At 40.6% G+C, this 16,109-nt stretch overlaps 2 protein-coding genes across 9 annotated transcripts in view; one reads left to right on the top strand and one right to left on the bottom strand.

Annotated features, from left to right (window-relative positions):
• The window catches only part of PLA2G10 (phospholipase A2 group X), a 36,121-nt gene extending 33,566 nt beyond the window's left edge, over positions 1–2,555 (top strand). The window contains exon 4 of the mRNA XM_030482363.1: positions 1,212–2,555. Coding sequence (XP_030338223.1) covers positions 1,212–1,357 — 146 coding nt within the window. The 3' untranslated portion in view covers positions 1,358–2,555. The remainder of the gene's footprint in view (positions 1–1,211) is intronic.
• The window catches only part of BFAR (bifunctional apoptosis regulator), a 35,086-nt gene that overhangs the window by 16,035 nt on the left and 2,942 nt on the right, over positions 1–16,109 (bottom strand). Inside the window, exons 1-9 of one of the 8 annotated variants that reach the window (XM_030482354.1) lie at positions 9,528–9,753; positions 9,283–9,367; positions 7,967–8,297; positions 6,912–7,113; positions 6,437–6,606; positions 5,588–5,732; positions 5,172–5,342; positions 4,456–4,658; positions 2,413–3,562 (exon numbers count right to left, since the gene is read on the bottom strand). In XM_030482354.1, the coding sequence (XP_030338214.1) occupies positions 3,379–3,562; positions 4,456–4,658; positions 5,172–5,342; positions 5,588–5,732; positions 6,437–6,606; positions 6,912–7,113; positions 7,967–8,232 (1,341 nt within the window). In that variant the 5' untranslated portion in view covers positions 8,233–8,297; positions 9,283–9,367; positions 9,528–9,753 and the 3' untranslated portion in view covers positions 2,413–3,378. The other 7 variants (XM_030482355.1, XM_030482357.1, XM_030482359.1 and 4 more) reach the window with 7 other exon arrangements.

Below are 16,109 nucleotides of genomic sequence, written 5' to 3'. Positions count from 1 at the left end.
CCAATTTCCTCCTCTGCTGCAGAAGCACTACCTCTCTCAAACTACCTACCTAACTGCCAAGTTACAGTCCACCTATATCTGGCTGTAAAGCTTCTGCTCCTGTTCCAGTCTAGAAGGTGACAATATTTTAAAATACTGGCCAAGACAATAGGGCATACCATGGAGAAGATCAAGTTTCAAGCAGTAACAAGAGAAGGAATAGTTTTTCTCAGTTAATGTTTGTTGGTTTTTTTTTATTTGATCATGTTGTTCATGCTACTTAGGCTACTGAGTAGTTCTTAGGGTAGCTAGTTGCAGCTTCAACATATATATATTAAGAACACTTCCACTCCATAGCAGACTTCGAGTTCATTCACAAAACTGAAAATTTGTTCTGCTCCAAGATAAATCTGAAGCAGAGATTCAGCTAAGCTTTCAAAATGTTAAATACTCAGACAAAATGTAATCAAGGATTCTTCAGTTTACAGACAGTTGCGGAGAGAAAATGCACACATTTCTGGGTTGGCACAATAAAACCAAAATATATTGCTGTAGAAGAAAATGTTCACGCCAAGAAGAAATGTTCATGCCAAGAAATCTGTTGAGTTACAATACTAGAATTATAAAACAAATATGGCCAGACATGGATTTTATCGTTCTTAAACACACTTTACCTAACTTATTACTGAATGCCTTAATAGAAAGAGTTGGGCAATTTTAAACAGGGAACATCTTTGCATCCCTTATTTCACATACATAATTCAAATGTGACATCCTTTAGTAGATTGAAGTACATGTGAAATGGAAAGTATCTTCCAAAACTCCAGTTTCACTGGAGCAACCGGGTGGTCAGGGAGGGTCACATACCACTTTCTAAAGAGGAAGCAGATACCAGAGTTCCTTCATTAAAGAACATGAGAAGGGTATTTAAGTCTTTATCCAATTATTATTGTATTTTCACCTGCCAAGATAGTTCCCATGATTATCAACTGTCACTAAACCAAACCATGCTTGTATATTCTCTGTTGCTGAGATGTCCTAGCATGGAGCTCTGTCTAAAGAACATGGAAGAACTGTAAGACTTACTAAAGCTTGCTACAGTTCCTACTGCACTTGAAATGTAAGAGCCATTTATATGGCAAATATGGAACATGAGGTAGCAATTCTTGGTATTCCATTTGGTATTTTTAATTACTTGAGACTAACAATAAACTTACTGCGTTTTCTTTCAGAATCACTAGAAGACAAATGTCAAAAAATGGCATGTGAATGTGACCGTGAAGCTGCCAAATGTTTTTCTAGAGCTCCCTATCATACAAAACACCTTTTATGGCCAGACTTTATGTGTGGTGAGATTCAGCCTTTGTGTAGGTATTAGATATACGACATCAGTCTTCATGAAATAAATTCTGTATGTATTTAAATCTAAATTTCTTTTTTTTGAGTCACAGAAGTGACAACAAATGATTCTCCCCTTTCTTGATCCTCCTTCTGCCCCCTCAGCCTCTCTACCCTAGAATGGCCAAAGTAAACATGTATCCTCTAATTTACCTTCTACAGTGCACGGACTAAGAGGAAGGTCATCGGTTCTGTATAAGCTCTTATTGACTACATAGGAATTAGAGTTTATTAAGTAACTGACTTAAAATTAATTCTGTTTATATTCAGATACACAGATTTTTCAGACTCATATCATCTGTAAAGTCCACTGGCTGTAAGATAAAAATCAAACTTTTGTACTAACATTTACCTTAAAGTTTAACTTTGAACGGCCCGTAAGAAAGGCATGAAGCGACAGTGTCAGCACAGAGCCCTCTCATCTATATTAAGTACTTGTTATAAAGCCTAATTGAACTTTTGTGTCTCATTTACCTTAGGCCTACATGTATTAAAAATCCTAATACAATTCTTTTTTTCTAGTACTTACTTTTTAAAGACAGCTTTCTAAGTTCATTTCATATGGTTCAAGCTTCTTACTCTGTGTGTACCTCAACTTTCCTGTGGGCACAGGGAGAAGTTCTACAATTTCATTAAAAACTTCAGAGCCAGATTTAAAATTGCAAATACAAACCATCACCAAGACACATGAATGCAAAAAGGAGCAGTGACTGGAATCAACTGCCTTCCCCGTAAGTGTTCGAACAGCATGACTTTATGAAGTTCAGAAGTGTATATACCTCATAAGGATGTATAGAGGTTTTAGCTAGGGTCACTTCGTAGTTTTTTGAAACCCGTAACATGAATTGATGAATAATACACTTTTTCATAACTGCTCATTTTAACAGTTCAAGAACCAGGAGTGTTTTATGTCTACTTTCACCCACCTCAACTTAGTTAAACATGCAGGGCTACACAAATTTGCACAAGTCATAGCTGATGACAAGAACTTTTAACATAAATAAAACCAAAACACGTCTTTAGGAAGGATGAAGATTTCAGAAGAGATCTTTAATCTTTAAAAACATTCATAGGCAAATCTAAAATTCATATTAATGATACAAATGAGGAAAAAACCCAAACACAACAAAACCAACCAACCAAAAAAATCAAACCAATGTAGAATGCAAGGGGACAAAGCTCTTAAAAAAAAACAAACCACCTAACTTTTGCTTCAGTCAAAACCCATACATTAACAAACAGCAATTCTGACTACACAAAATAACTTTCCAGTCACTATTTGCTCATAGATCTAGATTCACACATTATACTGCAGTAAGATGTGTCAAGTCACTTTTCCAAATTAACTCCTTTTTAAGAGATAACCCTGAATTTAAGAATTAGCAACAGACTTCAAGAGGAGAGCAATAAACTACTGATGAAGTCTAACTGATCTGGATCACCACATTTTCCAGAGGACAAGAAAACTCAAGCAGTCTTTGCCTTCAACAGCATGAATTTTAGAATTCTCTACTGCGAGACTGTATATTTGACAGTCACAACTTCACACAGAAAGCTGAAAACATTGAAGTACTTTCAGTATCAAGCCCATCCAGGAAGAGCTTTCCTTTGGCATACTGAAGTTGAAGAACACGCTGTAGCTCTTCAGAAAACTCTCATTTTAAGGCAAGCTTGAAAATAACTGGAATGCTCAAGACAAAAGAGATAAGTTTGATTTGATCTAAAATAGGGTGACATGATTGTGTAAGTTTTACATGGCTAAATCAGGAATGTAATTATTTTTCCCCCTATAGAAAATTACTATTGCATAATAAAGCCCATCCTCTGATTTGGAATCAGTTGGTTCAAGAGTAACTTATCTTAAGGCTTTTTTTAATATGTTTAAATTAACAATAATCCATGACTTTCACTGCCACATATATAAAGAAGAAAACCAAAGTTTATTTCAAGTCCATTTTTACAAGCTAAACAGCTCAAAAGTTCCAATACCAGTCACTGCACTTATGTCTCAGGACGCCTTACTTCTTTAACCACCTGATCAATGTTTGTAATTGGGTTAAAGTACAAGGCCCAGTAAAACAAACAATTGCAGACAAACTGAGGAATAAAAGGCCAAAAAATGGCAACAAAAAGACCCTGGGTTAAGGCTTTCCAGAAATGTCTCCACATTCTGTGAGGAACAGTCCTGTGAAAAAGGAAAGGGAGAGGCTTAGAGGAACTTTTCATTTTGTTTTTACCCATTCTAAGAAAAGCTAGTATGTGCTGCAGCCGCAAATTATTTAGCCCTTGCTCAGGTACCTGTAAAACACCATTCTGCACTCCAGAAAAAACTTTCTTAAAATACAGTAAGACTAGATTTTATTTAAAGAAGCATTCAGTCAATTTATTCAGACCACAAAGCACAGCAAGTTAAAATGGTTTATCCCAGATTATTTCCATGTTCTCTTTCCATCCTGTTCTCTTTTGAACCTGTTCTGCCCCCTAGCTGTTGGTAGAGATGGTGAAAACCCAGTATACACCAAAACAAGAATTTCTCCTATGCAAGTTCTAAAAACTATAATAGCAATTATGAAGTAACATTAACATGCTTGAATTAAAGCTAAAGCAGTAACTGAAAACAGCAATTCTGATCACCTATCAGAAATAATACCAGTGTAAGTAAACTTAGTCATGATGCTGAGGACTCATCTTTTAATAACTATATTGTAAGCATTTAATGACAAAATTCATATATATTTAGGTCTCAGCTGACAGCTAATAACAGTTACCATAAAAGGTAATTCTCAAGGTAAAAGTTAATATTTACCCAACGGTTAAGAACTTGCTTATTACCATTACTGTACTTGCCACATCTGATCACTAAAACCAGCTATAAGAAGCCCTTTCAAGTATTCAAAGAAATATAGTCAAGAGTGAGTACTAGTGTATGTGCGGATTCAGACTCACATATTCTTATTAACCTCAGAGTTGTGGTTAGACACTGTTATTTCAGTGGGCAACTATCAAATCGCAAGACTTACGTTCTATTCATAAGGCTGCGTACTTCCTACGCTCTTAAACAAGCTCAGTAAGACTTACTTCAATTCTCTTCTTGACCAGAGCCTCCAAAAGGAGAATAACTCCAGAACAGAGAGCAACATGGCATTTACAATTATAAATCTTGATGTCCAGTAGTGCACGTCCAGCCAATCCCAAGCAAATTCAGCTATCAACTGGTATGGCAAAAATAAATACTTTACAATGAATTCTCTCCACTGTTTCCAAGAAGGATCTTGAAGGTCCTGTAAATTAAGATAAAAAGACTATTAATCAATTTCATATTAAACAGATACAATACTGACTTATTTCCACTACAGTTTTGTTGAAAAAACATTTTTTTCATACATTGAAAGCAGTAATTTAAATGCATGAAATACTTTCTGGTAGATAATACTATAACCCTGTAATTTCCATTAGATAAACCACCACAGACAGCCAGACTTTATAATGTCATTTGTTAAAATACAGGTATTTCTGAGTGAACAGCCTTTCTACAGTCATGTGAACTTCAAAAAAAAAAAAAAAATCTGTTTCACAGATTTAAAGTCTTAAGAGCCTTACATCAGTCTTATTAAAGGTAATGGTCACAACACTGGTGATCACATACGATAAAATCAAGGAACCATTTACCTTATTTTTTCTTTAAAGTTGTATTGTACAGAGATGAAACAGTGCATAATTATATCATGTGGTTTTATGCTGCTATCTTAAAATGCTTATATGCAAGTGGCATATTTAATGTTTTGAACACTTACTATTAGTTTTGTGACAGTATCTTCATACATGTCTTCTTGTGTGGGGCAAATTGTGTGGATAAAAGGTAGGAAAGCTTCTGCGTAATCAAACAAATATAGGTATAACATACTGAGTCTTGGAGAACTCTTCAGTGCATACAGAAGAAAAAGTGATTTTCCTGGATTTACTGCCTGAAAGATATCAAATTATTGTTTCAAACAATGAAAAGATAAAATGAAAGGGACGTGCCAGTTCTTAGATTTTTCTGACAATCATATTTCAAAGGATCATTTTTTGAATACAACAGTTCACTAAACAGAGCTGTTTTTTTACAAGCGTAATTCTGTTACCCTAACATTCCTCCTGGCTTTAACAGAATTTTCATTTAAAGATATTTTAAAAATACTTTACATGATAGGCTTTATATAAAATTTACCTTATATTCCCAAAGGTTCTGTGGTGGTTTAACACCTAAAGCTTTCACACGTTCCAGTTCCGCCATAATAGCTTTCCTGTGGTTACTGTTCTCTATACTGTAAGGCTCTTTTGTGAAATCCTCCTCTGCCAGTGTTAGGAGTAGTCTACAAAAGCAGAAGAATTCAGAAGGTAAACAGTGCCCCTTCCCCAAAAAGATACAACTACAAATTAGCAATTACATACTGAAACAATAAGCAACTGATAGAAGGTATCACCTTTTGGATTACAGAACCACAGAATGGTCTGGGTTGGAAAGGACTTTAAAGATCATCATTACACTCCATATCAAGTGTTCTAAATCAACTGCGTCTCAGAGCCTGGGTTTTAGATATCCCTCAAGTTTTTTCTTGCCTGCTTTCAGCACGCAAAATTATCAGCTTGTTGGCTGGCTACTGAACACAATTCTTCAGTACTTCACATATCAAGTCTGGTCTCCTGAAATTAAACCCAGAGCTCTTCAGTGAAATGCAAAAATGCATTAAAAATATGCATATTTTCACAAGAAAGAAAAGGTGGGAGGGGTTGATAATACATTAGAATTCTACTTTCAGTATCATAACAGTCTGCATTGTTAGCATTTAAAGTAGTTCATAGAAAATTTTCAGTTACCTTGCTTAGTACCTACTACTAAAGTTTTCAACTATAAGTGTTAAAACTTGCCTGGAATTTTACTCTGATACATCAACAGAATATTCCCACAATCTATAGAACGAAGTATGGTCATTTCACAGTGTACCATCCTTAACAAAAGCTCTCCAGTAGTCCAATCAAATAAATGATATGTGTTCTTGACAATCAGGCCTCTCACCTTCCATTCACCTTCTCCAGCAAGAATCTTTCTTTATAATGTGAAGCCCATGCGCCCAGCTGCTCTAGCCAAATTATCACTTCCTCAGCAGTCCATTTAGCAACAGGCTTGTGGACAAGAAGATCTTCTTCAAATTCTCTGCTGCTCCAGTGATATCCAAGTAGAACTACCTATAGGTAGATTAAAAAATATATAAATAAAAAAAAAGAAACCCTTTAAGATATCCTTTACCTACAAAGCAAATATATTAACGATACAAATAAATAAGCATTAAGTGGCTTGACATGTAGAATCTTCCATTTGATGGACCCTAGACTATTCAGGTTATTCAGACAACCCTGAATGCCATCTTATTTACTCCATTCAGCTGAAGTCTGTTCTGTGCTGACCATGTTTTGTATGTGCATGTAATTTAAGTATACCAGATTGCATGCTTAATGAAGTAAATATGGAAAACCAACCAGATGAAACTTACTGCTACACAAGTTAAAGCTGTCAGAACGCCTGAGAAAAACCCTCCTCCTTGAGGATTAATTCGTCCTGTGTTCCGAACTGTAGGCATCTGGTCATTCCCATATTTTTGGAAGGTTGCTAAGCTGCGTGCTACATCACTGTTTTGTAGAATATCTTCTTTTCTTTGTTCAATGGCATCAGAAAATAGCTTTTCAATAACATCCCTAATAGGAAAAATATTCGTCATTGTACTATAACCATTGAGGCTTAACATTCAGAAAAGGGACACATTTGGTGGGTTTTGTTTTCCAGCCTCTACTTATGACTGTCATTTTTGAAAGCAAGAAAACATTAGTTATTAATACTTAGCAAACTTAAATCAATTACTTCCAAACAACATTTTTCTTAGCTTCTAAAGATAGAGGAAATTAAAATATAGCATTAAAAAAAATCCTTATTTCTCATATAAACTGGAATTGTGTGTGCTACTGGCAAGCTTTGAGTATTCAAAAATGCTAAGTGAAAGACAACATAAAATCCTACCATCAATCCTACAATCTAGTTACTAAAATATTTCTAGCCTAAGAGAAAGTATTATTAACACAACAACTTGTGGGTAATTCATGACAGCAAATTGGTATTTCTAGCTTTGTTCTCCAATCAGATCACATTCCTTCCCATAGATAATTCCTATTACAGAAATAAAAACACAATTATCAAAGCTGACTCTAAATTATAATTATTAGGAAACAACCAGCTGTATATAAAACATGCAAATATCTCAATACTACATAAGAATCCCTTCTCTCCATCCCCCAAAAAATTCAGAAGGGGAAAATAAAAAAAGCAAACCCAAAGCCCCAAACAAAGCCAACCAAACCACCCCTTGGTTCCATGCAGAAAAGTGTGCTGCAACAGATCAGTACAGGTGCATGAGCACATGAGAAACTTCAGGATTTAAACATCCCTGTGACAGTCTGGATTACCAATTAACTACAAAAATGTGCAGCAAACTCAAGAAAACAGACAACCAGTTTTGGGGGTTTCAGAAATCCAAAAATGGCACAGTACACTCACCTGAAGAGGATGTTGACTTTGGGGAATCCTTCCCATTTTTCTCTGCATTCAGGACATTCATTCTTCTTGGATGACACCCACCACAAAGCTAGGCAATGTCTACAGAAACTGTGCCCACAGTTCAGGGTGGTGGGATTGACCATAATGTCATAACAGCAGTGGCAAAGGAACTCACTCACTGATATCCGCCGACCAACCTCAGCAGCAGCACGTGTTTCAACCTCTGCCCTCTCTGTTTCACCTTGCAAAGTCTCATCTTCTTCCATCTTCTTTTATGCCTTATGCAAACAAAAAGCTCTCTTAGATCTTCAAAGCAGGTAAGGAACTACTTCTGCAAAGCAACAAGATAAACCTCCTTAAGAAAGATTAGAATTGCAAGCCATATAATTTATCATCGTCATTCTTTTGTTGCCCTGATGGTTTTAAATAACTTAGCTCTCCCCAAAATAAACCACGACCTTCTACCTTTTCAACAACATATTCATTGCAAACTACAACCAAAATCAGATTCTACATGTAAACAGCAGGGCTCAATCTCCCTATATTTCCTGTGTTACAGAACACATGAAAGTGAAACAAAAAAACTATGACTCAGGTGACTTTTGACAGTATTTTTAAGCAAAGTTTTAGTAAAAGACACTAATTAAAATAAGTATCATTAAAAAAATACCATCAGAGAATACAAAAACAAAACACCAGTATAGGTAATAGATCGATCTAAGTTATTTCATCACTATTCTTTCCAAGCACACGGAACAAAACATTACTAACAAAGGTCAATGCTGGACATCGCTGGGCAAAGTTAAAAGAAATATATAAAAAAATCGATCTACAGAGTCATACATTACAGCATTATAAGGGATTGATCTGCTTGCATCTCAGCGAAGGACTGAACTTTGTATCACTTTACTGGTAATTACTCTTTGCTAGCATTACAGAAAATGTACAGGTTAGAAGAGTTTAAGATTGTCCCAAGCTTACCAAAACTATTAAACCTACTTGCCTGACGTTCCTATTATATTCTCTAAGATTGCTGAACTTAGTTTCTTGAGAAAAACCCTGATCCAGATCAGGTACTCATTGGTCACGGTATGTTAGAAGCTATCAAAAACTACAGTTTTCTCCTCTGGCACTATGAAACCAAAATGTTTACACTCTCCACCACGTGGCTCCTCGTTAGTACTAAGTTACCATCTTTCCACCCAGATCAAGCACAAAGAGGTAAACAGGCAAGTTGGTAACGAATAAACATTAAAAAATTAAAACCACAAAACACCAAACAAAACCGAAACCACAAGCGGTACAGAAATACAAACCGATAGTGCAACCAGGATCCCCAGACTGCTGACAGTCAGTCTTTTCCCAGCAAAGCAAAGATTGCTGGCTTTCTAAAAGACAAACCTGAAACATCAGTTACAAGAAGAGAAAAAAAAATGTTTGGCACCCAAAACATTCGTCTAGTTTTCCTGGAAGAGAGAAACAACGAGATTTCTGTGGGTGAAAAAATTATTTCACCAGTCTCTGCAGCAAATTAGATCAGAGTCAGAACTAAAAGGCTCACGGGCGCCTGTCCTGCCTCCCCTTTCCAACCTCGGCCCGCTCTCTCCAAGGCACCGGTGTTTCGGGCCTGCACCGACGAAACGGTCTCTTCCTGCCCCCCAGGTCAGGCCGGGCCCACGGCGGAGGCGTCACCAGCCCACTCCTGCCCCGCCAAGCGCCGCGGCTCGGGCACCCCCAGCTTCCGCAAGCGGGAGCGGAGGCTCCGCGGGCCCAGCCCGGCCTCAGCCCCACCTCCCGCGGCGAAGCCGCCGCGCTGGGCCGGGCCGGGCCCGGCCCCGCCGCCCGACTCACCCGCTCGCGGCCAGGGCCCACGTACACGGGCCGGGCCGGGCCGGGCCGCGCCGCCGCGCCTGGCCCCCGCCGCCCCTCCGCTGGGGAGGGTCGCACAGCTCCCACGGCTCGCCCCAGCGCCCCGTGGGAAGCCGGGGCGGGCATCGTCCTGCCGGCCGGATTTGGCTTCCTGCGCCCTCCCCGGTCCGGGCTGCGGAGGGAAACTGCACAGGCCCGTACGACGCTGCAGAGGGAGCGGGGCGCTGTGGCGGAGTGGGGGGTGTAACGCTGCGGCGTGCCCTTGTGCTGGGCGGCGGCACCAGGCTGTCCGATAGGTACAGTGTAAGCACAGCCCACTTCGGTTTTACCTGCAAGCGCCGTGTTTCAAAGCTTTTAAAATCACCGGACTGGAACACTAATGTATTCACGTTTTTCTTAACACGCTCACTTCCACATCCGTGAGAGCTGAGGTACGTCTGCTGAATGCATGCCTACACCCCCAGGTGACCTTCCTTCACAGCAACTTTGTTCAGCGTTTGTCTTACAAGTTAAGGTGTCATTTCTGAAGTAAATGAGACTTTCAGATGCTAGCTTGGCTGCAGTGCTAGCACGCACTGCACCAGGTTGGTTCACACAGTCTATTTTTAACCCATGAGCGTATAGCTATATATACACACATCCACAATTATTTATTATCAGTCTGTTCCCTTACTGCATTTCTTTTTGAATAGAGCCCAAAGAAAATGGAGTCATTAAGTGCTGTTGAGATGTATTTTTTTCCACTATGCAACATTTTCTGAAAGTTTTTGTTCATTTGATACAAGCTGACGGTCCAGTTCCATTTCAATTATCAAACCCCAATAATAAACCGTTTAATTATTCCAGCCTATTTCAATAAATAAACCAATAGTTTCTCATTGTTTCCTCTCCCATATTATCCAGATTTCTCCAGAAGACACTTATTACTGTGCTAACCCGTATGTAACTCTGGTGTTCTTTGCTTTAGAACTACCCTAATCAGATTTCCTAGGGGACAGAAAAACATAGCTGAAAAGTTCATCAGCTTCCTATCAACACAGAATAAACAGGCATTTATGCTCAAGTGTACATGCCATTTCAAGATTTTTTTATTTGTAGTTTTACTTAAATATTTGAAATCCCGATCAGCTAATCCTTAAACTACTCTAGCATGAAAGTATTAAACCTCTTCTAGATCACAGGAAGTTAACCTAGACCTAAATGAAAATGTGGCCCAAAATATTTAGGCCTTGTTCTAGAATCTTTTTTTGGTGTGTTTTCACTTAGCTTCACATGCAGTGTTCAGTAAAGTAGCAGAACATACAGAAGTGGTTGATACAGGCTGCGCTGCAGGCTACATGATGTTGTGGAGATGCAGCCTTTTTGTTCTAAAAACTTCAGAACTTTTTCTTATAAAGTTCTAAAAACTTTATAACTTTTTGTTGTAAACCTTCCATTATAAAAAAAGCAATATGGTCTTGTAACTAGCTGCGTGTATTGCTCTCTCCCAAGAGCAGCCAGTAACATGGAAGGCAGCCAACCTTTTCTGGTGTAATTTTAAAAATTGAGAGATTTTAAGAACTCTGATTTACAAGCTACAGTTTGTAAACCATAAGTGTAGTTAAGTTACAGTTTGTAAAGCATAAGTGCAGCTGCTTTAATATATATATATGGAAGGGAACCAAGCAGGTACTTAAATTATGCAAAAATTTTACCTTCTGAAACTAAATGAAAGATGCATGCCTTCTGAAACACTTCTTGATGTAGGACAGGATTTGGCTACTCTCAGCAGAACTCCCAGTACTGTTCAGCTGATAGAAAGAGACGTGTTGGAACTTGTCGGTCGTAAACCTTGGGAGAAATAAGATAAGGATAAAAGCTTTGCTGAGAAAAAATAGAAAAATACAGGCCCAGTGTTTATTCATCAATCACGGCTTGGAAAGGTTGAGAAAGAAGGGAGTAGCCAACCTTGAAAAAGAGGAGCTAACTCTTTGTGTAAGAAAGGATGTTGCTAGGGGAAGCAAATGTTTGACTAATAGTTTATCTTATGCTAGCCAATCAGTGTGTACCTAATGTAAAAGATAGACCAATCAGTATGAGACACACTAGGTAGGGACAAGTATAAATGTATATGGATAACTGTAATAAAGCGACATCTTGCTTGCATCGAGCTGTGTCCCGTCTCTCAATCGCGGCAAATTGGTGACCCCGACGTGATCGGTCGACGAACCGCCTAGCTGAGCGGCTTGCTGCGAGTCCCACAGAACGTTGAATGAGCTGCTGAAAGGAAGCAGGAGCCGGCTGGCCTGAAATCCCTCCGGAGTAGAGAGGTGAGCTGTGGGAAACACGGGAAATCAAGCATCCTCCCCTGAAAGAGACGTGTACGAGCTTATGAAAGCTCTCCTTCAGAAACATGGGAAAAATGTTCCTGGTCATGACCTCAAAGCAATGCTTAAATGGGTGCAGGTGAAAATACCCACTGTAACTGCATCTAGTATTTTTACATGGAAACTTTGGGACGATGTGGGGGTGAAATTATGGGATGCAGCGACAACAGGGAACGCCGAGGCGCAGCGCATGCTCCCTTGGTGGAGAAGCATTTTTGAGACTTTGAAAGTCCAGGAAAAAAGCCACAAAGACATAGCAGAGAGAGAAGCGGACTCTCCCGCGGTACCTCCGCTGTCATCGGAGGACCAAAAAACCCCCAAGCCTTTGGAGGTCTGTGCCACGGGCTACCCCCCTGAGGAAGACCCCTTCGATCCGGGACCGATGGACCCTAAAAAAGAGCCAGACCTCTACCCCCCTGACCCACATGATGTATGGGTTAACATAAGACAACAAGCCTTGAAGGAGGGAGATCTAGAAATTGCCAAAACGATTATAGCCTCCATGATATATCAAGGTCGGGGGGCACAGTGGGAGACTTTGTCTTTTCCGGTAGTTAAGGAGCTGCGCTGCACTGTTACTGAACATGGGCTTTCTTCCCCGTATTTTGCGAGCTTACTATCTTCTGTCTTTGATACTTATGTTATGACTCCGCATGATCTAAAATCTCTAGCGCAACTGTTATTGACTCCGACACAGTACTCTTTATGGGAATCACACTGGAGAAGGGGACTCCAGGCACTCCTCTTAACTTATGTAGGTCACGGCAACGCGGCTGTAGCTGCACTAACTATAGAGCACCTTACGGGTACGGGTCAACACTCTGATCCAGTAGCCCAGGCCCGGGACATCCTGCGGGAAGCCCTTGAAGCGGTTCGCGAAGAAGCGAAAAGGGCCTTTTTTAAAGTTCCCAATGCACAGAAACCGCAAAAAGCCTTTACCACGATTAGTCAAGAACCCCGAGAACCTTATATGCAGTTTATTGATAGATTAAAGCAGGCTTTGGAGCGGCAGTTAGACAATGTGGAGGCGCGGGAAATTTTGTTGCTAAAACTAGCCGTGGAAAATGCTAACGCGGATTGTAAAAAGCTCTTGAAATCCCTCCCTGATCCAAACCCTACTCTAATTGAGATGGTAGAAGCTTGTAATAGAATTGGTACTGTAGATCATAAATTTGAGGCCATGGCTGCTGCTTTTGCAGCCATGCGTGGCCTGTTGGGGTCGGGGAATTGTTATGGTTGCGGCAAACCTGGTCATCTGAAAAAGAATTGTTTGGCTACTAATGCTGGCGCTAGGCCCAGAGCTCCCGGAATTTGCCCCAAGTGCCAAAAAGGAAGACATTATGCTAATCAATGCCGGTCTAAGTATGATTTCCAGGGTCAACCGATACAGGGAAACCGATCACGGAGCGTGGGGCAGCGACGCGCGCAGACACAAATACCGCAATCGACATTGCAAACCCCCCGGAGCGAAGCAGCAGTGCCTCAAGTCTTCGCCCAGCAACAGCCAGGAGTGCCGGATTGGACCTGGCAACTGCCCACACAGTAACGTTACTCGATTCTTTGGTTCACCTATTGTCAACAAATGTCTCGGGGCCCTTACCCCCTAAAAAACAAGCGCTATTGTTAGGAAGATCATCTACCACATTGTCAGGGCTTTTTGTATTACCAGGGGTCGTTGACTCTGATAGTACGTTGACTCTGATAGATAGGGGAAATTAAGATTATGGCATGGACCCCATTTCCTCCCTGCACAATACCCAAAGGTAGTCGTATAGCGCAATTAATATTGATTCCGACGGGGACAGACTCCCCCGTTCTTTGTCAACCTCGTCAAAGGCGGGGAGGGTTTGGGTCTACGGGGAACCTGCAAATTCTATGGGTGCAATCTATTTCTCAAAAGTGACCTGTATTTCAATGTACCCCTATCCGCGGAAGACAGCAAGTAGTGTTAAATGGAATTATTGATACTGAAGCTGATGTTACAGTGATTTCTCAGGCTAAATGGCCTCCACAATGGCCTCTGGCTAACGTTTCCCAAGCATTGGCTGGAATTGGGGGAACTGGTAGCAGCCACCAAAGTTTGGAATTAATCCAAATCCAAGGTCCGGAGGGGCATATCGCTTCTGTTAAACCCTTTGTGTTACCCGTTCCTATGATTCTGTGGGGGCGTGATGTGTTATCACAGTGGGGAATGCCCATTCGGACCCATTTTTAGAAGGGGCCATTGAAGCGCGCGACACCCTAAAATTGACACGGAAGACTGATACCCCGATTTGGGTAGATCAATGGCCCCTACCACTGGAAAAGCTTCGCGCCCTCCAGGAATTAGTTATGGAGCAGCTAACAAAAGGGCATATTGTGCCTTCCACTAGTCCTTGGAACTCGCCTGTTTTTGTTATTAAGAAACAAACTGGCAAGTGGCGCTTGCTCCATGACCTCAGAAAAATCAATGACGCTATGGAAGACATGGGAGTCCTCCAACCAGGACTCCCGTCTCCTACTATAATTCCTCGACAGTGACATTTGACTGTCATTGATCTCAAGGACTGTTTTTTTAATATCCCACTACACACAGATGATGCTCCTAGATTTACTTTTTCAGTCCCAAGTGTCAACATGCAAGCCCCATTGCAAAGATACCAGTGGGTTGTGCTGCCACAAGGAATGAAGAACAGCCCTACAATCTGTCAGTGGTATGTAGCTAAAGTACTTAGTCCTGTTAGGACCGCAATGCCCGGTGTCTTATTGTACCATTATATGGATGACATCCTAGTGGCCGCACAACATCACGAGGTCATGGAGAAAGCTGTAGCCCTTGTCACGGCTGCCATCAACTTGGCAGGCCTCTGTATTGCGCCAGAGAAGGTTCAAAAGATACCCCCATGGAAATACTTAGGTTGGCGCATCAGGGCTCAGACTATAGTTCCTCAACCATTACAAATACAAATAGAGATACAAAACTTACATGATGTACAAAAATTGTTGGGAACAATTAACTGAGTCCGACCACTGTTGGGAATTTCTAATGCGGACTTAGGTCCTCTATTCAAACTGCTTAAAGGGGACACTGACTTGCGTTCTCCCCGCAGTCTTAGCCCTGAAGCTACTGATTCGTTGCAAAAGGTTGCTACAGCAATTAGTCTCAGACAGGCACATCGATGGGCTCCCGAATTACCTTTTTATCTAATTATTTTAAACCCCGCTCGACAACCTCATGCACTAATATTTCAATGGGATTCTCAGAAATCAGACCCACTGGTGATTATCGAATGGGTCTTTTTGCCGAATCAATCTACAAAAACCATTTTGACGCAGCATGAGATGTTTGCTATTTTAATAACTAAGGCCAGGCAACGCTTGTTAGCATTAGCAGGAGTAAATTTTGCTCGCATTTGCTTACCTGTGACTGACATGTACTTACAATGGCTTCATCAGCAGTCAGACGCCTTTACTATGACATTGGCAGACTATACAGGTCAACTCATGTCCCACCCACCTTCGCATAAGCTGTTTAATGCTGACTTTCGCTTGATAGCCAAGCCGAAAAGGAGCAATCAGCCATTACAAGCCCTTACTGTATTTACGGACGGGTCTGGAAAATCGCACAAATCAGTCATCCTATGGTGGGATGACCAGCGTGGATGATGGAACTCGGACATAGAGACCGTTCCCGGTTCTCCCCAGATAGTGGAGCTGACTGCGGTTGTTCGAGCTTATCGAAGGTGGTCCACACCACTTAACCGATCACTGACTCAGCTGATGTTGCAGGGATTGTTGAGCGAGCTGAAGCATCTGTATTACGTGACGTCTCACATTCTGAACTATTTGTTTTATTGCAGGAACTCATTTTTCTCTTGGACTCTCGCCCTCACCCCTATTTTGTTATGCATGTCAGGTCACACACTTCA

This window comes from Strigops habroptila, chromosome 4 (assembly GCF_004027225.2).
Source record: "Strigops habroptila isolate Jane chromosome 4, bStrHab1.2.pri, whole genome shotgun sequence".
NCBI classification, from domain to species: Eukaryota; Metazoa; Chordata; class Aves; order Psittaciformes; family Psittacidae; genus Strigops; species Strigops habroptila.
This window is presented reverse-complemented; position numbering and strand designations above follow the sequence as displayed.